Source organism: Malania oleifera, chromosome 9 (genome assembly GCF_029873635.1).
Source record: "Malania oleifera isolate guangnan ecotype guangnan chromosome 9, ASM2987363v1, whole genome shotgun sequence".
Classification (NCBI taxonomy): domain Eukaryota; kingdom Viridiplantae; phylum Streptophyta; class Magnoliopsida; order Santalales; family Ximeniaceae; genus Malania; species Malania oleifera.
The window spans coordinates 4,206,700-4,233,814 of record NC_080425.1 but is presented as its reverse complement, the minus strand read 5'-3'; the positions used below and the strand labels follow the sequence as shown (position 1 = coordinate 4,233,814).

Here is a 27,115-nt window from a genome sequence, read left to right as displayed (position 1 = left end):
TCAAGAATAATATGTGCCACATTTATTTCTTAATAGAATGGGTGGAGATGAGATGAAATAAAAAATTGAATGAAGAATGTATAAAAATTGAGTTCATTTCCACGTGTGATGCATATATAATTAGGGTTTGTGCTTGTCAAAATTTAGGTTCGTGGCACATCATAATGGAGTTGACCAGAACCCCCCACCCCCACCCCAAATGGAATTTAAAGTGACATCATTTTTAAAAATTAATAGTTCATGTTCTGGCCTTTTACTTGTTCTATATATTGCAGGAGTTTAGGGGTTGGATTCCCAACCGCTCAAAAACTACAAAGCCTTATCACTTCATTTTCATCATCATTTTTCAATCTGTTGGCACAGTCATCATGAAGTCCATCACTGCTTTCTTCATCCTCTTCTCCCTAACCCTGGTAAGCTTATCTCATCGAAACCCTAAATCCACAATTACTCATCATCCCAATTGCCCATATTGAGCAATTATAACTATGTATGCATGTGGTGCTTGCATTTGTTTCATTTAGTGCTGTTATATATGTATGTCTTTTAACCAAACTCTTATGCATTAACCTCATCTTGTGTTAGCTTTTCAATGCCATGGATGCAAGGAAAGGCCCAGGAGACTACTGGAAGAGCATAATGAAAGATCAACCCATGCCAGAAGCAATCAAAGGATTTTTTCTTCATGATCCTGCAGCTTCCAATGATGAACATAACTTTCTGACCAAGAAAGCAAAGAGTAGTCAATTCTCCAAGCATTTTGATCCCAGGCCTAATGCTATCTTGTACCACAGCCATGTCAAGCAGCCCGAAGACGAGCAGTTCTCTGTCGAGTCATTGAACCCGAAGCCAAGGCATGATGATCAACAGAAGATATAGAGCATTTAGACCTTTTTTGTGCAAAGCAATTTGAATGTTTTGTGTTTTGTGCATGGTTTATAGGGGAAACTACCAGTAGAAAATGTTTAGCTTACCAAAGAATGACTACAATAAGCTTTAGGCTAGCTGCTTGTTCTCTTAAGTGTCTGCTCATGATCAGATCTTGAGCTTTCTGTCTCTGTGTGTGTGAATGGCAAAAGCAAAACTACATTTCTTAAATCAAGGCTATATTTTTTAACCATTTATTACTCATTTGGTTCAAAGAAGCTTTAAAGATTCCCAAGATTGAGTTGAGAATCTTTGGTATCCATGTTTGATTGGTTCCGAAAATAGTACATGATAGGCACAGAGGATTCTTGATTAACCGACCTTGCCTGCAAAACATTCTAACCTCTTTTTTTTTTGGTTTTTGGTATTCAGGATTCGTACAAACCGATATCCTATTTTTGAGCATGAGAATTTCTGGCATGTAATTTTCCAAGCCAAACACCTAGTAGTTAATGTTATGTTTACACGTGATGCAACAAAGCTTTGAAAAAACAAAAAACAAAAATTCCATGTGAATTCATTTCTATTCATCGATGAACCTAATGCCCCCCAATATTTCAATGCTGCCATTACCACTCTCACAGCCTCTATTAAGGTAGATTTTCAGTTCAATAACAACAAAGAACTGCAATCCATCCACAGGGTTTGCCAGTTTTGGGCACCTACAAAGAAAATAAAGTGCATAAGATGATAAGGAGACGTGGGTAGTCAACAAGCACAAGAGGTCCATTTTTTATCAACAAAATTGTTCTAAAGTTTTCCAAAATGTTATTTTTCATGACAGGCAATAATGAGCATTCCATTTTGTGGTAAGAGATTAAGAGTTCGTTTGGATGAAAGATTTTCATGTGGGAAAGAAATGGAAAGGGTAATAGGGAGGAAATTTATTTTCCACTATATCGTCTCTTCATATCAAATAATACTAAAAATAAGAACTTGTTCTAATATAATTAAAAAATAAAGAAAAATTAAGCGTTAATGATGCCAAAAATTAAAATTTTATTTATTGATTTAATATGCTTTTTATTTTCTTTCTTACTTTATATTTTTAAATTTAACCAAACCCTACTGATCCCCTCTGAATACACCAAACTTCTTTCAAATTCTTTTTTTATTCGAGAAAATTAGGCAAACTCTCTATGTTGATTTGTTGTTATTATAGTCGATCCCACCTAGCGAGTTGACGTACGCAAACTTCCTATGTGGTTTGACTCAAAAGTAAGAAGACACCTTTTGCTTTCATTACAACCATTGAACTCCCTTGTGCTTTCAAAATTATATTAAATCATAATCTCATTCATTTTTATTGACAAAGCGTGCTAAAAAGCCAAATTACCCAAACAATCAATCATATTAGGATATTAATTAATTTGACTAATATTCATGGAAGGTTCAAGGCGTACTCCCTCCTCGCCAACATCAAATCAATGTTCAATCTACCTATTCACGATACGAGCTCATGTTGTGAATAATAATACCCTCCAAATAACAAATATTTTAATTTAACTAATTTTCTCGTAGATAGTTTGATCTTTTCAATACCATTTTACAAATTTTTAGAAAGCGCGTGAGAGTTTATTAATTATGAACTATTATGAAACCATAAGGTACCTCAGAATTTTTTGGTCCAACCACATTTGGGTATTTGTAATTTTTCCTTTTTATTTGAAATGCATGCCTTAACAGGCCTATCCATATCATGGTGGTTTCATTTTTCCATAAATAGGCAGTGAAGAATGGGGGAAAATGTGAGAAAGGAAATCAATAGTAATGCAATAAAAAGAGAATCATCATTTGGCCTCCCTCCACTCTTCAGCAGAGCAGAGTATCGACTGCTCTGGTAGACTCGGAATCTCAATTCCATTTTAGAAAACAGAAAGGATAATAAACTGAAATATAAAAGCAAAGTACAATGGTCTATTAGCCCATCAAGTCTTACAATTAAATTAAACATAAACCCAAATAATTTGACTAAAAAAATAAGCCAACCAAGCAATCGAGACAAGTATCATACAGTGATTATACAAGGTGGGAGTATGAATAAATACAGAAGTACATGTATTTAAATCGAGATAGGTATCATACAGTGAAGCATCTCACCAAGCCCACAGAAAAATTGGCCAACGATATGGATGACTTCGGCAAATGTACTCATTTCAACCACATTGGGTTGCATTGCAGTGAGCACCACCAACAGCATCACGAGCCCAAGGCAAATATTCCACCTAGTCAAATTGCACATCAATTTTCAACAACACAAGGTCCACTTCGAGAACATTTCAATTAGGATTCCAAAGCAACTTTCGATTTTGTGCTGGTGGTGCTAATCCCGGAATATCTCGAATGTCCTTGTTATTTGGGTTCACAAGCTACATGTCCAAAAAATGATAAGTAAATTAATAACACAGAGACAAATAGACAAACAACATAACATAGCAAGCTGTTCCAAGGATTATATTTTTAAAAAGAGTAAAGAGTCTTGATGGTGAAATCTAATGCAGTAAAGGAAAAGGAACCATGTGCATTTCCAAAGATGTTAAAATGATCTGAGTCAAAGATTGCAAAATATATATCCACCAAACCAAATTCTTGAACATTATATTTTTCCTATTGGCGCATTCTTCATCAAAGGTGGTTTGCAAATGCGTTTCTTGTGAACGCGTTTTCAGTTAAAAACCAAAACCATTCAGCATGTGGTCCATCTATTCAATGATTCAGATTTTGTAATTTAACAATATTCGAATGGACACTGAGTGCTTCTTTTCTTTTTTTTTTGGATAATCAAGGAAATTTATTAGAGAAAGAGAAGAAAAGTACAAAAAATAATAAGAAATTGAGAAGTAACCGCTATTTTAAAAAATTGAGAGGTTTCAATCCCCTTTCTCTCCCAAATGCACCACTCGAGATGCATCACTCTGCCACCATTTTTTTTTTTGAGAAAAATGTCATCACTCGTTCCCCTAGCCATAGTGCTAACTTGGGGAGATTAGGAAAAAACACTTGAGGGCGGAGGCAATTTTTATAAGCAATCAACCAAGGGCAAGGTTCAGAACAGCGAAAGGCTTCCAGGTAGGTATTGAGAAGGGCCAAGGGACTTGGTCATTTCCTGGGAGTGTCAGTTGATGGTTTTGAGAAGAGAGCTATGAGATTGTCATCAGAAATTGAAAGAAAGATGGAGATCAGCAGCTTTCCAGGAGGAGAAAAGAACAAACTTGGGAATAAGGAGGATAGAGAGTCAAAAAGGCTCTGCTCCTCATCAATTATGTGAAGAAGGAGAAGAAAGAAGATGGAGAAGGGAAAGGAATGTTGACAATTTCACAAGATTGATTATTGACCTATTGATTATTTCTTGGATCGTCTAGAGATGGAATGTTTAAGATAAAGAAGAATTGTGAAGGCAATGTTGGAGATAGAAAACTACAGTGTTTGTCTTCAAGGTTCTGCTAATGGAGGATTCAGAGGCTGGGAACCACTCAATCTCTTGTAGATTCAAAAATCTGGACAACAATTTTGTGAGGATTATCATGCATTTGTGGATCTCTCGATGATAAAGGAGAATATTATGGGATGAATTAAGAAGCTTGAGGAGCAGAAGGGGGTGGGGATGGGGCTTCAATGTGATATCATGGAGGCAATTAAAGCATTTACCAGAATTTCTCAAGCTCTGGAAGAATTCTCTGAAATTTATTGAAGGGCCTGAGTAGAATAGTTTATTACCATTGGAAGGCCATTGCACCTGGTCCAACAATAAGAAAATTGACGTAACCTTCTGCACAGTGACGGGATTTGTCAATCAAGGAAAGGAATGGCAGGGATCTTGTAATTGAAGGGAATCATACCTATGTAGGATCATTTCTGAAGAAGAGAAAATAGAAGAGATAGGAACTAAAATGAGAGGTAGACTTACAATATCTGAAGAGATCTGCTAGAGGCAAAATTCTCAACCTCTTTAGCTGAAAGAGGGTGATTGGAACAGAACACCCTTCTTCACAGAAAGGTGGCCAACTCTCGTACAAGAATTAACATCATTAAAATTTCTATTGAGGGAGAGGATTTTTGGGAGGAAGCAGACATTAGGAGTGGCACTGCAAATTTTTATAAGCAGATCAGTACACATGACTGGGGCCAGGTGAGATTGTAGTTGGCAAGTTGTAGGAAGAGAGGGAAGGCCTGGAAGAACCATCAGCAGAATATGAAACAGTGAATGCCATTGATATCTTAATAGTGAAAAAGCTACAGGCCTGGTTGCTTCCTTTTGGATTGCAGGGACCCTAGAAGGTAATCACAGAACTTTTGAGACCGTGCTGCCTTTGAGAATCCAACGCAACATTCATTGCCTTCATTCCTAAGACGGGAGGGGATGATGAGATCAATGACTTCATACCTATCAGTTTGTTGTGGGATGTATATAAAACACTAGAAGTCTGAGCCAATACACCACCTTTTTGCACTTTTTTATTTTAATTTATTTTTGCTGATTCAGCAAAGCAGGAGGAAAGACAATGTAGTTGTTGAAGGCTCAAATTTATTTATTTTTTAACAAAAGAAATATATTAACAAAGGAACAAGAGAGAGCTACAACCTAGGAGGACAAGAAGCCCTCAAAGCAGGAAAACCAAAAAAACAAGAGAAAAACATGAATTCGTGAAATGAGAGAAATTTAAAGGAAGCCTATATAAAGCAGCTGCTGATTTTTATAGCCAAGTGAAGACATTCAATTAAGGTCATGCTGTGCTAGTATATTGAAAAAAAAGGAATTTCCAACTGTTTCTTACAACAAACACATGGAACTTTCATTGTTTGAAATTTGTCCAAATTTCATGGAGAGCTGTAAGACAACTCATGGAAAAGGTCTTTGTCACATGAGGAGGAAAATATGCTTGCTAGTGACTCAAAATTTTCCACAAGCTATATCTTCCAGGATGAATAACTGCACATTTTCATTTTATGCAGACAACTAAAACCAGATTTGCAGAAATGGGTATAACTTTCTCTACAAAGGTATAAACTGTTTGATTCACTGAAAGAGAGACTTATAGACATTGCAAACAGCACCTGATTTACCTAAAGCAAGCCCTTGATTAAAAAACAGTTTTGCAATTTGACCCAAATTCAATCACTACAGAGCAGTATAGTTACTTCCTAAGTCTAATAAGTTGTATAGTTGACTATATTGTATTTTGTTATAATTGGAGCTAGTTGAAGTGGTAACTATGTATTAAGAGGTTGTGTAAGGTGTGCAACTGTCATTTGTAGTAATCATTTTTTGAACAAGAGAGCAGAGATCCTATTCCCTTCTCTTCTTCTACATCTCACCCTCCTCCTCCACCTCCCCGGGCATCCAAATGTTATAAAACTATATTATCAAATTATATTTGATTTGTAATAAAAAAATTAAAATAGAAAATTAGAATTCTTTAATCAATCCTTTATAAATAATAAATAAACAAATAGAAGCAAATAGAATAAATATAAACATCTCTGATTCAAATCATTCAAAATATCTTTCTTGACAGTTGACATAGACATCTATAAAATATGGAAATAAATTGCATCCAATAGGATTTGAACCTATACCAAAGATTTAGAAGACAGGAAGGACAAAACAATCACTGAACACCTGTTGAAATTATTTTTAAAAAAAATAAAAAGTAGCAGAATTCCTAATATAAAATAACATTATTTTTAGATTTTTCGCCAGAAATAAAAGTGACTGTTCTATCCCAAAAAAAAATTAATAATAACTTAACTGCATGTGTTCTAGTTCAATCTTCCTACTATTCACTAGAACAAGAAGGCATTGTCCCCAAGTACCCATTACATCACATACAAGTAGGGTTTAATTCGATACAAAAGAGTCAGCTTAGACAAATGGATGCTGAGCAAAACTAATTTGGTTTGCACATTTCGCTAAAAAAAAAAAATCCTAAACTAAAAACTGCCAGAAGTTGGAAAACTTAGCATTAGGATTGTCGGTTTAGTTTGGTTTATTAAGCAAATTTTGTTATTTTAATTCAAAATTTTAAATATTTAAGTTCACATTCCCGAAATTTTAGATCACTGGCCAAACTTCCAGCCATCTCAAAAGATCGTACATGTTTGTATTATACAGGCCTCATCTAGGACCACATAAAGCCCAGAGATGAGCTGCAGCAAAGAAAGCATTGCCCCCACGTCATTGCACTAACACCACAAGGAGCTGTAATTCGGTACATTCATTTCAGTCTTCAGAAAAACTGATCCAACAACTAAATTAATTCGGTTTACACATTTGGAAACCAATCCTAAACTAAAAAAGTAACCAGGATTTGGAAAATCAACATTTGGTTTGTTAGGTTGATTTGGTTTGTTAAGTGAATTTTGTTATAAAAGCCACCTTCCATTAACTTGTCTTCAACCGGTGCTATGTGTAGTTTATTATGTATATGTTCATTCCTTAATTTATCTTTTAATTTAATGTTATACTACTCATCCACCTTAACATCTGCATGCGGCAACTTTTACTTTATTTACGTCGTTTTTCTTAGTTGCCCAATATTCTAAACCATCAAGCATAGCTGGCCTTATAACTGTCTTATAGAACTTTCCTTTAATTTTAAGGGTATTCTATGATCACACAACACGCCTGATGCACTCCTTCATTTTAGCCAACTTGTTTTAACTCTATATATTACATCATCTTCAATTTCCCCTTTTCTGCTTACATGATAGATCCAAGATATTGAAATCTATTAGATTTATTAATTTCTTGATTATCAAGTCTAGTCTTCTCTCCAATACTCATCCTTAAAAAAACAAAGGGCAACTCGGCGCACAAGCTCCTGCGTATGCAGGGTCCGAGGAAGGGGCAGATCACAATGGGTCTATAGTACGCAACCAAACCTTAAATTTTTGCAGAGGCTAAACTCGCACTCCTTCATTTTACCTAACTTGCTTTAACTCTATATATTACATCATCTTTAATTTCCCCATTCTACTTGCATGAAAGATCCAAGGTATTGAAATCTATTAGATTTATCAATTTCTTGATTATCAAGTCTAGTCTTCTCTCCAATACTCGTACTATAAAAATAAAAAATAAAAAATAAAAAATAAAAAAAGGGCAGGCAAATGCACACGCATATGCAGGGTCCAGCGAAGGGCGGACTACAATAGGTCTATAGTATGCAGCCTTACCTTACATTTTTGCAAGAGCCTGTTTCCACGCCTAGAACCCATGACCTCCAATACTCATCCTTACATTACTAAAATTACATTTCATATATCTTGTCTTATTCCTACTTATCCTAAAACCTTTACAATCTAAAACAGTTCTCCGAAATTCTAACTTAGATTCCACTCCATTCCTATGTTCATCAATTAAGACAATATCATATGTAAACAATATACACCATGTCTTATGCAAAGATTACCAATGCGCAGCAGAAACACAAATCGAATCGGATCGTGCAATGCAGCAATCAATGATGAATAATATGGAAACAATCAATCACACAGATAATAAAGGAAAGCAAATAATCAATGACACAAGAGATTTCGTTGTTCGGCAATATGCCTACGTCCACAAGAGCAAATGGTTGATTTTTCACTATCTTATCAAACAAAGGTTACGATATTGTTTACATGCTAACCCTATGCATACAGAAGGCTTAGAAAGTTCCTAAAGCATCCCTGTAGCAATCCCCGGAGGAAAATCCTCCGAAATCTCCAATCTGCTGATCTTTACGAATCAAAATCCATAATCAGCGCCGAACAAGACCGTCGACGGTTTCAGCAAACCATCGATGGTTTAATGCTGAGAATAAAATATGCAGATTAAAACCGTCGATGGTTTCCCTTATCTCCCGAGACCAAACCGTCAACCAAACTATCGATGATTTCTTCCTGCAGCCCAACTTCCTTGTTAATGAAGATCAGCATGCCCTACCTATGTCATTTTTAGATGTTGTGACACATGGACGGCCTCCCGATATCCACATTTCCTTTGCTGATATGCTAACATGTGGACGACCCCCTGATGTCAACATTTCCTTTGTCGACATAATGACACATGGACGAGCTCCTGATGTCCACATCGGTTCATAATTGTTTATAGATTTTGAATGGATTATTTGAAGACTTGTTTTGAAGACTTTCAGTGTGAGAAAGGCCCAAGTAGAGATGTCAAAGCAAGTCCGAGTTCAAGACCCATGTGGGCCCCACTCGATCTTGTGGGCCCCACACAGTTCCATTGGTCCCCACACGAATTGGGCCTCCCTTGACTTTTGTTTGTATTTACTTTGTAAACGTGCAAGACAACTTGCTTGCATGCGTGTTAGGAAATTGTGTGAGTATGTCTAGTGAGTTGGAGTGTTAGTAACTTGTGCTTAGTATTTTATTGTGTCTAGAAATTTGGAGCATTTATTTTGTTAGTAACTTGTAAGAGTAATTAATGTGTCTAGAAAGTTGGTGTCTTTATTATTTGTGTCCCCCATGCTTGTGTGGGAATTGTTAGCTGTTTAATGTTTTTGTCCCCCCATGCTAGCTAAGCTTATTAAATCTTTGCCCCCCCATGCTAGCTATATATATACACCATCATTGTAAGAACTAGGTAGAGAGAAAAGTATTGATATTGAAAGGAAATTCCTTTGTCGAAGTTTGTTAAGCTTTGTCCAATCCTTGTGATTGTGTAGTGAGAGGCTACGTCATTCTCCTCGGAGCTCAGGTGGTGAGAGACCATTATTCTATCCAGCGACTCCATCCCTATCCCACCTCCACGACTTCCCTCCATCACCCACACGGCCATCACCAAGTTACACCCCAAGGCCACCAATCCATCATTTCATTTGCTGCATACATATCCATATTTCAAAGTGTGCACGAAGAACTTCAAACAAGTTCTAACTATCCTCCAACGCATCCACACGGCCACACCAAAATACCCCCCCACACAGCCACTTCCCCTCCATTACATTGCTGCGTTCGGCTCGGTGTTTCAAAGCTTGTTCCAAGGAATTTTCTGGCGTGATCCAAGACTTGTGTTGAACAACGCCAAGCATCCATAGATTCTTGTGGTAACTTCAATTTCTGTTTGAACGCCTGTTATTTCTTACAGCCCCTGCTATTACTAAACCTTAGTTTCAAATTCTGCACTTTCATATTTGATAAACCTTTTGCCTGAAATTCTGAATTCTAAAACTTAAATAGCATTTGAATCCATTGATTGCAATATTATTACTTGCTAGTTTAAAATCAATTGTGAGAATATTGCTTGCTAACAATAGAACTTTATTCTTGAGACATTGAAATGGCATCTTTTCCGCATTTAACTTGATTCCTTTGTGAAATAACTCTTGGGACTTATCTCTGAACAGCATCATACACCTTTTCAAAATCCTTAAACATGTGAAATATAGCATGATTTATTGTGTTTATGTTTGGATAACTGAGTTCTTAATTTAAAGTGTTTGAGAGTGTATGCTTGCTTGTAAGGGTTGAATCAGTAGGGCTAGGTCACCCTTACCCATCCTACATCACTTGTTCTTGCTTTAACATGCTTTTCCCGTGCATGTATTCCACTCAATATGAGTCATATACTCCAACAAACTCCACCTTGGCGAATATTAACCCCTTAGGAGAAATACGAAAGCATAGCCCATAGCTCCACCTAGGATAGTAGATTGGGATGCATCCCATCTAACACCTGGAGACGTTAATCAAGTCCAAGCAATGCTGGAACTTGTCCGTTATAACAGGCTTTATCAACATATCTGCTGCATGCTCAAACATGTGAACTTTCTCAAGTATTAGTTCACCAGAAGCAACCAGCTCCCTAATCCTGTGAAACCGTACATCTATGTGTTTTGTCCTCGCATCATACACCTGGTTCTTCGTCATATAGATGGCACTTTAACTGTCACACTACAGCAGAACTCCACCTTACTGGATACCTAGCTCCTTGACCAATCCTGTAAGCAGCAATGCTTCCTTGGCAACCTTAGCCAATGTCATGTATTCCGATTCAGTAGTAGATAAAGCAATAAGTGACTGCACCATGGACCTCCAACAATAGGCCCTCCCACAAGGGTGAATACGTACCCTGTGGTAGACCTCCTGTCATCCAAGTCTCCTTCATAGTCTACATCCACATAACTTACCACTGAAGGATCACCCTATTATCTACTGAACATAATGTCATAGCCCGTTGTACCCCTCAAGTATCTTAGAATCCACTTGACAGCATCCCAATGCTGTCGACCCGGATTAAAAAAAAAAATTGCTCACCGTACTGACAGCTTGTACCAAGTCCGGTCTAGTACATATCATAGCATACATTAGACACCCCCACTGCACTGGTATAGGGGACCTTCGACATGTCACGAATGTCATCATCCGTCTTTGGGCACTAGGTGGTAGACAGCCTAAAATGATTCGCTAACGGTGTACTCACCGGTTTAGCATTAACCATGCTAAACCTCTCCAAAACCTTCTCCACATAGCTGCATTAAAATAACCACAATCTACCTACAGCTCTGTCCCTACAAATCTCCATCCCAAGGATCTTCTTGGCCGCACCCAAGTCTTTCATGTCAAACTCTTTACTCAATAGAGTCTTCAACTGATTTACCTCAATCATATTCCCTACAGCAATCAGCATGTCATCAACATAAAGCAACAGAAATATGAGTAAACCGTCCTCAAGACTCCTCACATAGACACAGCAATCATACTCACACCTCCTGTAGCCAATACGGATCATGTAGGAGTCAAACCATTTGTACCACTGCCTCGGAGACTGCTTCAGCCCGTAAAGTGATTTGTTCAGTTTACAAACCAAGTGCTCCTATCCACGTTGACTAAACTCTTTTGGCTGTACCATGTAAATCAGCTCCTCCAAATCACCATGAAGAAAAGTTGTCTTTACGTCCATCTGCTCCAAATGCATGTCGTAATGCTCCACCAATCCCAACACTATCCCAATGGAAGTGTGTCTGACCACAATGGAGAAGATGTCATCATAAGCAACCCCTTTCCTCTATGAGTAACCCTTTGCTACTAACCGGGCCTTAAACTTCTCTCTTTCTTTCTATGAAATCGCTTCTTTCTTCCTATACACCCACTCGCATCCTATCGCCCTCTTCCCCTTGTGAAGCTCCACCAACTCCCACGCCTGATTCTTATGCAATGACTCCATCCCCTCCATCATAGCGCCCATCCATCTACTTTTCTCCTGGCTGTGCACCGCCTCTTAAAAGGTAGTAGGATCCCCGCAACTAGTGATGAGTGCATAAGACACCAAATCATCAAATATGTACCTAAGAGGTGGTCTGATAGTGCGTTTGGGTCCGTCTACAGGTATACTGCGTTGTTGCTAGTTTCCTGAGCTAGAACTACCTGGGTTCTGAACAACGCCATTTGTACCTTGAGTCTCTAACTCCACTTGCACTGCATGCTCATTGCTGCTGTAGTTTTTTGGCACCTATTTCTCCTCTTCTTCCTATGTACACTACAACATGACTTTCTCATCGAAAATCACATCTCTACTGATCGCCACTTTGTTTGCCTTTGGATCCCGCAGCTTGAACCCTTTCACCCCTTTCTAATAACCCAGAAAGATGCACCATCTAGATTTTGTCTCAAACTTTGATCTCTCCTCACTAGGAACGTGCACATAGGCTGGACACCCAAATACTCTCAAACCGAAGTAGTCTACCTTGATGCCTGTCCACACCTCCTCTGCAACTTTCCCATCTAGTGCTGCCCCTGGTGATCTGTTAATCAGGAAACACACCATATTTACTGTCTCTACCCAGAAGTTCTTCCCGAGCCTTGCATTCAACCTGAGACACCAAGCCCTTTCAAATATGGTTCTGTTCATCCTTTCCACCACACCATTTTGTTGCGGTGTCTTGCGTACTATGAAATGTCTTCTAATGTCATGCTGCTCACACAACTCCATGAACCTCGAATTAGTGGTACTCGGTTCCATTCTCTATCCTAAGGCATTTAATCTTTCTCCCAGTCTGGTTTTCCACCTCAGGTTTCCACAATTTAAACTTGGCAAATGTCTCTAACTTGTTCTGCATGAAGTACACCCAGACCTTTCATGAGAAATCATCAATGAAACTCACGAAATATATATGCCCCCATCGTGATGCTACTCTCACCAGTCCCCAAACGTTTGAATAAATGTAATCAAGGATTCCCTCCGTCTTGTGCATGACTGCCATGAATTGTACCTTACTCAGTTTCCCAAGCACACAATACCTGCAAAAATCCAGCTTGCATGAGTTGACCACATTCAAAAGATTTCTCTTACGAAATCTCCATCATTCCACGCTCACCCATATGCCCTAACCGCATATGCCACAAGATAGTACTATCCGACTCAGTCTCTGCAACTACAACTCCACCTACAACAGTGGTGCCTAGGAGTGTATAAATATTCCTTGGTACTTTTTGCCCCTTCATCATGGTTAGAACTCCCTTACTCACCTCTTCATTACCCCACTTTCAGACTTGTAACAAAACTCGTTACAATCTAAAGTGCCCAATGAAATCAAATTCTTAACTCTGGTATATGCCTAACATCGCATAACGTCCTCACCACATCATCATACATTTTGATTCTAATGTTCCCCATTCCGACAATTTTGCATGAAGCATCATTCCCCATCAAAACAGAACCAAAATTTACTAATTTGTAAGTGGTGAACCAATCTTTGTTGGGCATCATGTGATAAGAGCATGCCAAATCTAAGATCCAAGAATAAGAGACACTATCTGAATCAAATGAGACCGAAAGCATATCACCATCACCGCTCCCTGAGTCTCCTTCTTCCACTACATTCGCCGAGTTTTCTTTATTTTCTGCATTCCCCTTCTTCCTCTCTCGACGATCTGATTTTATGTGCCCCTTTTTTACGCACTTAAAACACCGTACATCCTTCCTCTTCCTGAAATTGGACGGAGCCTTATTGTTAGTCAGTCCACCCCAGAACTTGCTTCTCCCACGATCCTGATTACCTTTCACCATAAGCCCTTCACCTTGAGAATTATCATCGTTGGCTTTCTTCCTCTGATGAAAATCCAACAAGGCACTCGTGATATCCTCCAGCTCTAGAGTTTCTTTTCCCCATGTCAGAGTCATAACCAGATTCTCATACGTAGGAGACGTACGTAGGGAATTCAGCAACATCAACACCTTGTCTTTGTCCTCGAACTTCACATTAACCCGCTTGAGATCACTTATGATCTAATTGAATACATTGATGTGTTAATTTAGATCCGAACCCTCTACCATCTTAAGCCCATACAGGTTTTGCTTAAGATACAACTGGTTCATCAATGACTTGGACATATATCGGCTCCCCAGTTTCAGCGAAACTGCAGCCGGTGATTCCTTATCCATGACATGATACATCATATCATCGGCCAGACAAACACTGATAGTCACCGCAGTCTTCGCTTCCAATTCCTTCCAAATCATGTTGTCCATGTCTTCCAGTTGCCTCCCGTATAATGCATTCACCATACCTTACTGCACCAACAAGTCCTTAACCCTCCTCTGCCAAAGTTTGAAATTTCTCGATCCATCGAACTTGACAATGTCAAACTTCGCAAAAGAAACCCTAGCCATTGCAACCAATAGCTCTGATACCAATTTGTTGGGCAAATATTACCAATGCGCAACGAAAACACAAATTGAATCGAATCGTGCAATGCAGCAATCAATGATGAATAATACGAAAACAATCAATCACACAGATAATAAAGGAAAGCAAATAATCAATGACACAAGAGATTACGTAGTTCAGCAATGTGCCTACGTCCACGGGAGCAAACGGTTGATTTTTCACTATCTTATCAAACATGGGTTCCAATATTGTTTATATGCTAACCCTACGCATACAAAAGACTTAGAAAGTTCCTAAAGTACCCCTATAGCAATCATCGGAGGAAAATCCTCCGAAATCCCCAATCTACTGATCTTCACGATTCAAAATCCGTAATTAGCACCGAACAAGACCGTCGACGGTTTCAGCAAACCGTCAACGGTTTAATGCTGAGAATGAAAGATGCAGATTGAAACTGTCAATAGTTTCAGGCAAACCATCGACAATTAAACCGTTGACCAAATCGTCGACCAAACTGTCGACGGTTTCTTCCTACAGCCCCGCTTCCTTGTTATTGCTTCACCATGCTTTCCCCGTGCATGTATTCCACTCAATATGAGTCACATACTCCAACAATGGATCTCGTTTTGGATATTCCTAGTGAGTTCATCAATCACTAAAGTAAAAAGATATTGACTCAAAGCAGAACCTTGATGTACGCCTATTGTGATTGGAAAATATCTAGATTCCCCCCTTTCATTACTCTATCAGACATATCCTTACTAACCTCAGTGTATCTAGTGCATACTCCATTTCTTTTTAGTAAAAATATTGTGTAAATGTCATTATTTTTTTATTTTTTTATTTTTTTAATAAATTTATGGGCATTTTTAAAAATTATGTATAAAATGAATGATTTAATCCAAAAAAAAGTTAAATTAGGATATTAAAATTTTCTGACAAGTTGTCAAAAGACTCAAAACAATTGAAAGCCACAAATTAGGTTTTCTTCATTTTTTATTTTTTTTTTGGCAAACAACTAAAGCCAACAAAAGCAGAAAACTAGTAATATAAACTAACACATTTTTATAATAAACTTGTTGCAGGTCAGCAGACTTTTGAAGGCTCTATGTCCAAACATATATGTTCTTTGTTTTAATATTTCAGAATCAGCATCCCATCTTTTTATACATTGTAATTATGCTTGGAGGGTATGAAATAAGTTATTTGGTCTTTTAGAGGCAGGGAAGGACTTATTGGCAGTTTCTTTTGTTGATTTTGGCAGGAAAAAGGAAAGGGCAGCACTGGAAATGTGCTTTCTTTGCAGTATTTTGGAGGTTAAGGATGGAGCTTAATGCAAGTATTTTTTCAGGAAAGAAGTCATCGCATCTGCTGGTTTGGGAAAAGATACATCATTTGACTTCTGTTTGGTGTGTTGGGCAAGGGAGTTAAGGGGGTGTTATGTGTTGGATTGTTAGTTTGCACTGGTTTTATTTGCACTTTTTAGTTTTCCCATTTTTTTCCTATGTTTTTTTATCTGGATTTTTCCAGAATTTGCTAAGGAGATGTCTTGTTCTCCTGGCTGTACATTCTTAATCTATTAATGATATTCTTCTTTTTCTATTAGGAAAAAAAACGCATTTTCATAGTATGTTTCTTCACTACGCAGAAACGAAAAAGGGAGTTACAGAAAATAGAAATGATATCAAACAAATCCTTATCTTTTTAGTTAGGTCAAAATTTTTTCAAACATTTTTATTCTTTGATTTAATTTCAGTGACTGAACTGAAAAACCAAATACACAAACACACACTAGTAAACGTGTCACATGCATTGCACATGATTGCAAGTGATTAATCTAGAGTAGTATGTCTAATTTTGTAATATTGTTTTTTAAAATAATTTTATATTACGTTATCATAATTATGTTTTTAAATTGAATTATGAATTTAAAGTTACTTATAAGAAATTAAGTTTTTTGTAACTAAAAAATATAAGCATGGACATAGACATAGAAAATACTGTTACAAAACAAAACAATACATGTTTACAAGAAAAAAATAAATCTTAAAATATACGACATGACATTCATAACTATTAAATTTAATATTTATAAGACACCACATAAAAAATCTAATATATGCAAAAACCAAAAACCCATCTTCTTTGAGCATTAATTTTGTAAAAATTCTCAATGTATGAATTATTCGATAATGTTAATAAGTAATCATATTTTGTTCTACAACAAAAGAAGCCTCAAGTCCTACTATATGCGATTGGCTACATGAATCCTTTTCCGCCAATTCACATAATCAAAGGCATTTTCCTCAGCTAGCTCAAGAGCTATTAGATCCTTTCTCACTACCTCATTCCAAGTTATTTTAGGTTTACCTCCATCCCTTCTACTACCTATTAATAACTAACTCCTCCTCACTAGAGCACTGCTTGGCCTACGTTTCAAATGCTCAAACCAACTATCGCCCCTCTCTTATCTTATCTTCTACTATTTCTGCACCTACCTTATTATGAATATGTTTGTTCCTTACTTTGTCCTTTGAAGTTATATCACTCATCCACCCTAGCATTCACATGTCTGCAACTTTTACTTTTTGGGTATATTGTTTCATAGCATTTTGATCCATATAGCATGGCTGGTCTTATAGTCATCCTATAAAACTATCCTTTTAATTTTATCAGTATTCTACGATCACACGGCACAATTGAAGCACTCCTTTATTTTACCTAACCTGCTTTAACTCTATGCATTACATCCTCTTCTATCTCTTCCACTGCCTGTATGATAGATCCAGGTATCAAAGTCTACCAATGCTATTAATTTCTTGATTAACAATTTTACTATTATCTCCACTATTCCCCCCTATGTGTCTGAAGCTACATTTCATATATTATGTCTTATTTCTATTTATTCTAAAGCCTCTAGAATCTAAAGTTTTGCTCCATAGTTCTAACTCATATTCGACTCCACTCCTACTTTCATCAATTAGAATAATATCATCTACAAACATATGCCATTGGACCTATAATCATATTTTGTCATTAAAAAAAAAAACTCAAAGTTGTCGTGTTTTTTTCTTTTGAAATTATCATATTTTATTAAAAAAAAAAAAAACAATATAGTCTATAGTACACATGTCTACAATGTTAAAAACCGAGTGTTGCAATGATTGGCTCCGAAAAGTGATCGAAGAATCAAACATTAGAAACATGTTTCAAAATTTTGGACACGTTAATGAAGTCAAATACATGTTGGAAAAGTATCCAAACAGTGTCAATATTTAATCATACAACAATGACATAGCCACAATGTCCTTATAGAAAAAATTTAGCTTTTCTTTATAAACACAATAAGTTATCTAGAGTTAATTTGAATTATTTTAATTTAAATAAATTTCTCTAATTATATTTTTGTTTGATATTTATAATATATTTGATTAAAGATCATACTATTCTTAAAAATAATATATTTTAAAAGGAAAAAAAGATATAAATTGCATAGGGACAAATATATCATACAAGTGAATTCTTATCGACATTGTAAAGGTTAGATAAAATGTATAAATATATTAAGGTATTGGAATAGGTACATTTAGTGTTTTGAATTGTATGCATAGACACAGGTGATAGACATATACGGTATTTTGGAAATGTTAAAACTATTATTATTTTATAAAGGAAACAAAACATACACACACACACTCACACACATAGAGAGAGAGAGAGAGAGAGAGAATTTGTAGTCATTCAATTTTAATAAGATGCATGTGTGTTTCTTGTGAAAGAGTAGATTTGAACATTTGTTGTATAGGAGAGATGAAATATAATTTTTGTATATAAATTTTAAAATCTATATAAGAACAATAGTAACTCGTTGTATTACATTTGCAGAAGGTGTCTTAAGATTTATAGAATACTGAAGCATTATTAATTTATATACTAACATGGCAGGAAAGGTCCCATGGGAGTAGAATTTAATAATTTTGATGCACAACTTCTTATGTATCAGTAGTTAAATTTTATGTAAAAAATTGTGATTCATTATATTATATCTCTATATCTACTATTCTTTTATAGGTAAGATCAATAGGTGAGTTTCTTCTAATTCCAAATAAATTTAACTTTTGTTATCTATAAAGTATTTCTAAGCTTTTATCATTAATATTTATCTTTTAAAAGTCAAGTTTACACTTTATATGAATGAAATTAGAATTTTATCAAAGTTTAGTTAAATTTAACTATTCTTAAGAATGTTTTTGTCTCACTTCTAATAGATATGAGCATTTTTTGCCCCAAAATGATTCACACTATTTCTACTTATATATAGCACATGTACATGTGTACACACTCTCAATAATTTTCTATTTTTTTATTTTTCACTTCTAATAAATTTATTTTTTGGAAGACATAAAAGCCTTAGGATTTCTGTGGTGTTGTTCTATATTTGTTGCTATTTACCTAAACAGAAATGACCCACATGAGATCGTCAATTTTTTTTATTTTTAAGTGCTTCGGGATAGGATTGTATTTTTAGCGTCCTTGTGAGAATTTCCCTGGGGGTTTTGGCCACAAACTTTTCCTGACATTCAACAGGTTTGGCCAGCTATTTTGACTTGATCTTGGGTTTCTTCTTGTATTTTAATTTTTCTTTTTCTTTTTTTTTTAATTGAGGAATCTCATCCTATTTGTACATTCTTCTTAATACATTTTTTTTATATCTTAAAAAACTTCTAATAAATTTAGAGAAGTCTTTCTTTCCATGTTAGCTTGGACAAGAGACAGCTTGGAACAGTTGAATATCAAATTGAGTTGGTGAAAGGATGTGTCATTATTCCAATGTGAGCATCAAGGTTGCAAAAGAGGTAGAGGGATCAACCTAGAGAGTTGAGAGGGCCAAAAGGAGTATCCACAAATAAGCCCCAACCTTCCGCACTCCGTACAAGCTCAAATGGGATACCCACATGGATTCTAAGCTTGCATTTTGGGCTCACACCTCACAGAGAACCAAAATTTGCAACTGAAAGCCCAAAAACGAAATTCTCAGGTTTTATTTCAGGCTTTTAGGATAAGCTAAGGGTTTTACAGGACTGGAGATAAAATAGAATTGAATTGAATAGGCTATGATTATTATTATATCCAGTGTTAAGATAAGACATGATTGGGATTTGAAGTTCGTAAAAGCTAAAAGCTAGCTTTTTCCAAGAGGTTATTCTATTCCATGATTATCCTTAGGCTTTTTTTTCCAAATATTACAAAATTATCCACACTATAATTACATTTCCTCAAAAGTTTCATTTTCAGTTGTGTCAACATTTTTGGCCACCTAAAATCTTGCATTACCAAACATGCAAGGGTCAAGATCAGCTCTCTGTTCCTAATACTGGGAGAAAAAACAATTTTTACCAATCTAAATGAGCTACTTTTCATCAGTTTCTTTTCAAAAGTTCATTTTCATAAACCACAGGAGGTCCAAACCTAAAAGTGGCTAGGAAAGTGCTTAACCTAGCCACTTTTAGCACATGGAACAAAATTGTGCGCTACAGTGGCTTGGCAATGTTTAGGTTAAGAATCTTAAAAACCAACTCAAGTAATTGATCTAACCACAAGGTGAATAGCCAAATATAAGATAATTTTTTAAAAATTTCAATTTCATATCAGTTTTTTTTCAGTTGGTATTGGTTAACATATTAAAAATTATTTTATAAGATTTCAGTTTCAATTTTTCCCAAAAGCCAAACAGAATAAATTGGGTTCATCCCCTTGACACGAGAAACATCATATGCATAGCAGTTAAACATGTCCAACACTTGCTATTTATTAAATTATTACTACAAATACACATTATGACTTGATGCAAAAATGTTAGACAAAATCTGACATTTAAAATACCAGTTGAATAAAATTAGTATTTATAGGCAAACCTAGTAAATTTTTCATTAAAACTAGAAGGCTAACCAAACACTACCCATTTATAAAAGACCCAACCAGAACCATATATAAATAGCAAGCAAAAAAGATACAATAAGGAATAAAATCAAATTGGTAAACACACATAGCAAAAAACGAGATTTATGATCTTAGAAATGTCATTGCAATTAACAAAACCTAGTAATTTTGCACAAAAACTAGAACATTAACCAAACACAACCCATTTATGAAGGACCCAACCAGAACCATATATAATAGCAAGCAAAAAGATAGAACAAGGAATAAAATCCAATTGGTAAATACATATAGCAAAAAAAACAGTATTTCTGATATTAGAAAATCATTGCAATTAAATTTTAATAAGGTACTAACCTTCACAATAATAATGACTATGACACCGATGACAATAATGAAAAGCAACGCCATAATGCACTTATCAGTTGCAACCTAGTAAAAGAACTCAAGTAAGTAACACAAAATAAAGAGAGATTCAGTACAAAGCAACAAGGGAGAATGGATATTCCAGAGATTGACCTGCCTACCAATTTCCTTGACCATTTGAGAAGCTTTCTTGATTGAGAAATGGATAGAATCCAGCTCATTCACAATCCTACTCATTTGTTCTGACTGAACATTGTAAGAACAAAAAATTAGTGTTTTCATTACAATTGAAAAAGAATAGACAAATAAAAAAGAAGAAAAGAGAGACGAGTTCCCATGTAGCTAAGTCAGATGATAGATTTTTGTTTCCCTTAAGTCTTAAAATTACACATACACACTTTTATTTTTATCAAAAAGATTTCAAAGCACAAACCTGCGCCTTGAGAGCTGCTGCCGTATCAGTTCCAACATCAATGGTGTCTTGAACAACCTATTCAAAAACAGGGTGGTACATAAATTATCTTCTCCTTTTTTGCAAGCAGTAAAAGTTAGTGCTCAGACTTTAAACAGGTAAACCTTCATTTTGATGGTTTCAGGTGAAGGAGTAGAAAGAGGGTTTTGAACTAAACCAATCTTCTTCAAAGTTCACCTTTCTCACTTTGATTCTGGGGGAAGAAGGGGGTACCCAAAGCAAAATCTAAAGAAATTTTGTCAAATCTTCCTCCATTTTCTATAGAGCAAACCAACCTTTTTTGACCTCTCAATGGCTTGATCGGTTTCACCCATCATCTGGTTTCCTCTATCCATCAGCTGTTGATTTGTCATAGCTGCAAAATAAGTAGCCCCTGGCTCAGAAACTTCTCTTAAGTGAGTTTACAGCTAACACACCAAAGATACACCAAATGAATAACGGAAAATACAATGGTTTATCATGGCAGTGTCTCAGAAATTAGTCACATTTATGCTACTTAGTTCAAACTTTCCAAACTTCATTGTTTTGAAGATACAAGCTATTGCATGGAATATGGGGCGTATCTCTCTGCTGGAAAGTTTTCCAAGATACATGATTCACCTCCTTATTCATCTCCATCTCATATTCTCAATGCACATGCAGTGTGGAAAACAAAGCATTACTACACAACTACAAATCCCTCGCACCACCCCCAGGGGACATGGAAACACACACATTTCATGTGAACAAACCTCCTCTAATTTTTCTGCTCATTTATGGAAATGCTCTCGACTCTTCCAATCCTTCATACCTTCTTGTCTGTTCTAACTTTTCACCGACAAATAAAAACTCCCTTCTCACGACCCTAATTAGCAATGATGTGGCACAAAAATCTCAAAATTTCACATGAACGAAGCATGTGCAGAAAATTTGAAACTTATTTAATAAAAACAGTATAACAGATAACATGCATGCACACACAAAATAAGAATGAAATGTCCATGTCGCATCACTGTATCTATAAGTCCCATTAATAACATATTTAACCTCCAATAAAAAGTGCAGTCAACTAAACCCATCTTCTTACATGAAGCAAGCAAGACATTTTCTTCCCCAAACCCTTCTGCAGGCCCATCAAAGAGATCAACTCGCTTGTTTTCAAGATTGGTTGCATATCTGTATCATCATCAAGAACAAGATAAAGACAAGTCGAATAGTAGATATAATGAACCTCAGCATAAACTTAGTACAATAACATTTAAAATAAAAATATCAGTTCTCAACTTAGAAGCAAGTTGGGAAAGAAAAAAGCAAATGACGGGGCAAAGGAAAGAGAGTTTTTTGGACAAAGGCAACATACATAAATTATTTTATCAACTAGGCAAAGCCATATATAATTTAGTTGTAATTTAACATTGAGGTATTTCATGCAATTTGAGAAAATATAAAAATGAACAAACAGCATTTCAAAAATTCGGAGAAAAAAAATCACTTGAATTCTACAATTAAAATTTTGAAACAGAGCAATTAAGGATACAGAAATTACAAAGACTTCCATAATTCCAATATATACACACATATACACACACACGCAGAGTAGTTCTTCTAGGATCCAAAAATCTCAATACCAATTTTTGGTTTGAACTTTTAAATATATATATATATATATATACATATATTTATATAATAATGCAAACCAATCAAATATCACACTTTATTTTAAAAGGATTTTCTTTTGATGGAAGGCATCCACATATTTCTACCAATCACTCATTACTATTTTAACTTGTTAAGAATTGTTATGGAATAAATGGAAACATATATTTACTATAATTTAGAAAAAAACAAAAAAAAATAGAGATTTTCACCAGCCATTTGTTTTTACTCTAAATTTGTCAATCTTTTTTTCGGGAAAAATTATGCTTGAAACAGAAATACATGAAGTCAATTTCAGAATTTTTTTTGTAAGTGTGCAATTAAAAGTGCCAAGGAGGTGTGGCACATATACTTGTGTGGCATACAGAAGGTAACAAGAAGGCTGTAAAAATACAATAGGCTCAAAGAATCATACTATCTACAAATTGTAAATGCTTTGAGGCACTGAAAATTTTTTTTCCAATCTACAAATAGTGTCTCGATCATTCCTCTTAAGTTTGTCAACTAAAGAGTTCACCCAAGAATCCAAAATTCCATAGACATGCATGAGGAATGAATTATGTTCCAAAGTTTCCACTCCTGCCCCTATTATGTCCTCCTGAAGCATTCAACTCATCAAACAATGATCTTGACTGCATCCATTTCATGCAAAACACAACATAAACCAACTCCCACAGATGTGCTTAAGAAGCTACATAAGAAAACTGATGACAGGTTCTTCCTCATCCATACACAAATAATTTCTGTTGATCAAAATGCCCTTTTGATTTCACGTTATCAATGGACTGGTAAAGAGATTCTAGGTGGAAATATTAGAATCCAAAGCCACAAAATTACACTGAAACACATAATGTTAAGATTATGCAGTATTGGAGAGTATGAAATGACTCAGGTGTATGAAAACAAGCATCATGGATGGAAGAATGTTTACTTCAAACAGTCATTGACTTACTGCTTTTTTAGAGCAACATACGAATTTAACTCTTTGATCTGCACAAAAATATGGCAACATCATTCAGAATAATTCGAGTGTGATGTATAGATGATGAACAGAAAACTATTAAGATTACAGAACACAAATTGAAGAGTCAAGACCCACCATTGACTGTTTTTTCTCACCAAGCATTCTGTTTGTATCTGGATCATTTCTCCTCTCCAAGTCCTTCACTTCTCTGTCAAACTCTTTAATAAGCCTGGGGAAAAAAAAACAATAAAGGAATTCTTTTTAATGATGAAAAGAAGAAAAAAATAGTTTAAAGAGGAAAAAAAAACATCAACATACAAGACATTTATGTCAAAAGCAAGCTTCATACAGTTGCATCTATTTAGCATCAACTAAAATAAGTACTATTTTGCCTAAAAGAAGAAATAACACCAAACTATAGTTGCTTACCAAAATAACATAACAAAGCAGAATATCTTAAAGATATGTTTTTACTATCATTCTATTGCTTAACTATGAGTGAGTAATTTATAGTACAGGATCGATAAGCTGTCAAACATAATTTTTTCTTTTCAATGAAAATCCACTGCAAACCATAGGCCTTTCCTACCTTCTCTATTAATGTCTCTTTTTCTATGAAAAGATATATATGCAACAAACAGAAATAAAGATAATAGTTTTGATAAGATGCATAGAATAGATTATTAATATTTATTAGCTACTTTTTGACTTCAAATAGCACGCGATTGGTGTGGAGAAAACCAGGTTTGGGTGTTATAATCAACAAAAAACAGTATAAAACACAAAGCTTTGCTAACTATATGATGATAAGAAAAAGGGATAGGCGACCCAAGCATAATAAGTAATAACTTATCAGCCTCTAGCTTCATTAGAACTTCTCATATTAGTCACAGATAATGGGAATATTCCCTGAATGAAGATGGGGACATAAAGTACTCAAAACGAAAAATACATTCCAATACCGAACTTGAATTCAAAGAAATTTTATCACACACCCAATTTTTTAACAATTCAGGAAATCCATATTCCTAACATGATTCTTTTTTTGGTATAGGTGGCTGTGTGCAATGCCTCCACAGGGGCAACCAAATAATCCCCTTATTCACCTCCCCTCAGATCCCCATGGGGTAGAACGCTGGACCTCCAGAAGGGAGGCTGAGGCTTGGTTCCCAACATGATTCCTAGATGTGAACAAACATAAGGTAGTCTACAAGGTTTGTGGAGAATACACAATATCAGTCTGTCATATAAAATAAATTGATATGAACTATAATCAACGTGTTTAATGAATCAGGCTAAAATTGTTAGAATCTTTAAGCAACAAAATTGATTATCCTCCTCAATACACCTATTTAGACATCCAGACCACCATAGTTGCCATCGTCAGATGCAAACCCAAAAAGAATGTCATATCAAACCCAAAAAGAATGTCATAGTTACTGTGCTTGCTCCCTTGAACTTAGTGGGTCAAACCATGCACATTTCAGCCAATTGAGTGCAAACCTGGTCAATTTTCAATCCAAACTACAACTGGAGCTTTGCCCTGCATAAAACACTAAAGATAACCACCTCCACTACAAAATTGCTTCATACAATCAGCACAATTCAATGCATAATGATTTAAAACAAAATGAAGGCAACGTCATTTGGTTAAGAAAATGGCTTGGAATCCTAATTTTTATTTTAGCCTAAGTTGAGTCTACTAAACCACTTGTATAATTATCACATGTAATAAGTTGTGGCAATCTCATAAGATTTAAACAACTAAAAAAAATCTACCATAACAATTAACATGCATTATCTATAACAAACCAAGCCACTTTACACTCTGATCCCTTGTATCAGTTCACTAAAACAAGAAACCTGCAACAATGGCTGCTGAAACAAGTAAAAATTTTACAAATAGTTGCCCAAGAACTCTTCGGACAGACAGTTTGCTCATCTTTGTCATTGAGCCAAATTCTAGCAAACAAATCAGCTGCCCGCAGACATTGTCTGCAATTAATAAAATATGCTGCTTTCCAGCAGAATCAGTCAATTCAACATTGATCATACTTTTCGGCGCAGAAATTCACTGTTTTAATAAGCAAGCTGCAATAATGTTCTATGAATATTAGTAGAAAGGCATAGAAGAGTCAAAGGTCAGACACCTCTTGCACTCTCGCATCTTCTCAGTAAGCTCTTCCAACTGCCTGCTCTGCCTATTCGAGTCCTTAATCTTCTCCAACTTCTGAAACCCATTTCTGTAAGCAAAGCAAATTGTATTATTCTACTATGTGCAAACTGTAGACGATCAAATGTGTTTAGTCCAATTAAGCTGAAAATGCTTCCGCTACACAAACTGAACGGTAGCTTTCACATCTGGTGATTTGAAGCAATATAACACATTCAGCCCAAATCTCAACAATCACCAAAAACAGGCGATGCAGTTATGATTTTCAAATCTTTCCTAACAAAAAAGAGCAATGAAAAATCTTAAACAAAGAGCGCATAAAATATTACGATAAAGCTCGAAATATATCGCTGATTTGTCCATCTATCTCCGCCAGCTCCTCGCTGATCGCTGATAAAGAATCCATCTCACAACCTCAACTCGAATATGACTACTCCCCGTCTCCAATTCTCAGTATATCAAACACATTAATGCACTAAATTACACCAAGAACGGCGCAGAATGCAGATCCTCAAAATCACCAAATGTGAACGCCTTAAGGATCCCCAGCCAGCGAAACATCCACCATTGGCAGATTCAGAACGGAAACGAAGAGACACAGCCGTTAAAATGCCCGATCAGATCCGCACAATGCAACAGACAAAAACACGGATTCGTCGAGCTCGAAAATCTGAAGCCCGAGTCCGCGCTGAATTCAAACGAAACCAACAAGATCAAAGCTTTCGAATTCCGATCGGATCAGCGCAATGCAGGCTTCCCGCGATAATCCGATCGAAACAGGATGCAAAATATAGGGTTTATAAGGTGGTCGTCTCGATCTATGGACTTAAAATTTGTGTTGCTATATATACAAACGCGAACTAGAGGCCAAGAGCTTAGCGTAATTTTTCAAAACAATATTCCGTTTTTGTTTTTCGTTTCTGCTTTTGTTGTTTTTGGTTTTTTTGTTTTTGTGTTTTTGTGTTTTTGTTTTGGTTTTGGGTTTGTGGGGTTCGGCCCTCCGGGGCGTTTCGTTTGGTTCGAGG

The 27,115-nt window shown here is 35.8% G+C and overlaps 2 protein-coding genes across 2 annotated transcripts; one reads left to right on the top strand and one right to left on the bottom strand.

Moving 5' to 3' along the window:
• Nucleotides 1-238: 238 nt before the first annotated feature.
• On the top strand, nucleotides 239-1,120 carry LOC131164120 (organ-specific protein S2). Its single transcript, XM_058121092.1, has 2 exons — nucleotides 239-413; nucleotides 586-1,120. The coding sequence occupies exons 1-2, from the start codon at nucleotides 369-371 to the stop codon at nucleotides 877-879; spliced, it is 339 nt and encodes a 112-aa protein (XP_057977075.1). The 5' UTR covers nucleotides 239-368; the 3' UTR covers nucleotides 880-1,120.
• Nucleotides 1,121-2,790: 1,670 nt separating this feature from the next.
• Nucleotides 2,791-27,115, bottom strand: LOC131164128 (novel plant SNARE 11). The gene is made up of 10 exons (XM_058121104.1): nucleotides 26,420-27,115; nucleotides 26,068-26,160; nucleotides 24,053-24,146; nucleotides 23,906-23,943; nucleotides 22,385-22,473; nucleotides 21,594-21,673; nucleotides 21,280-21,336; nucleotides 21,000-21,092; nucleotides 20,838-20,912; nucleotides 2,791-3,296 (listed from the first exon to the last, which is right to left on the bottom strand). The coding sequence occupies exons 1-10, from the start codon at nucleotides 26,494-26,496 to the stop codon at nucleotides 3,207-3,209; spliced, it is 786 nt and encodes a 261-aa protein (XP_057977087.1). The 5' UTR covers nucleotides 26,497-27,115; the 3' UTR covers nucleotides 2,791-3,206.

What these genes read in the sequence shown, in the direction of transcription:
- LOC131164120 (XM_058121092.1), top strand. Translation starts at nt 369, where the DNA reads ATGAAGTCCATCACTGCTTTCTTCATCCTCTTCTCCCTAACCCTG. An exon ending in TCCTCTTCTCCCTAACCCTG is followed by an intron (nt 414 to 585) that starts GTAAGCTTATCT and finishes ATCTTGTGTTAG; the next exon opens with CTTTTCAATGCCATGGATGC.
- LOC131164128 (XM_058121104.1), bottom strand. Translation starts at nt 26,496, where the DNA reads ATGGATTCTTTATCAGCGATCAGCGAGGAGCTGGCGGAGATAGATGGA. An exon ending in AAATGTCTTGCTTGCTTCAT is followed by an intron (nt 21,674 to 22,384) that starts GTAAGAAGATGG and finishes CTTATTTTGCAG; the next exon opens with CTATGACAAATCAACAGCTG. An exon ending in CCATTGAGAGGTCAAAAAAG is followed by an intron (nt 21,337 to 21,593) that starts GTTGGTTTGCTC and finishes GTTTTTGAATAG; the next exon opens with GTTGTTCAAGACACCATTGA.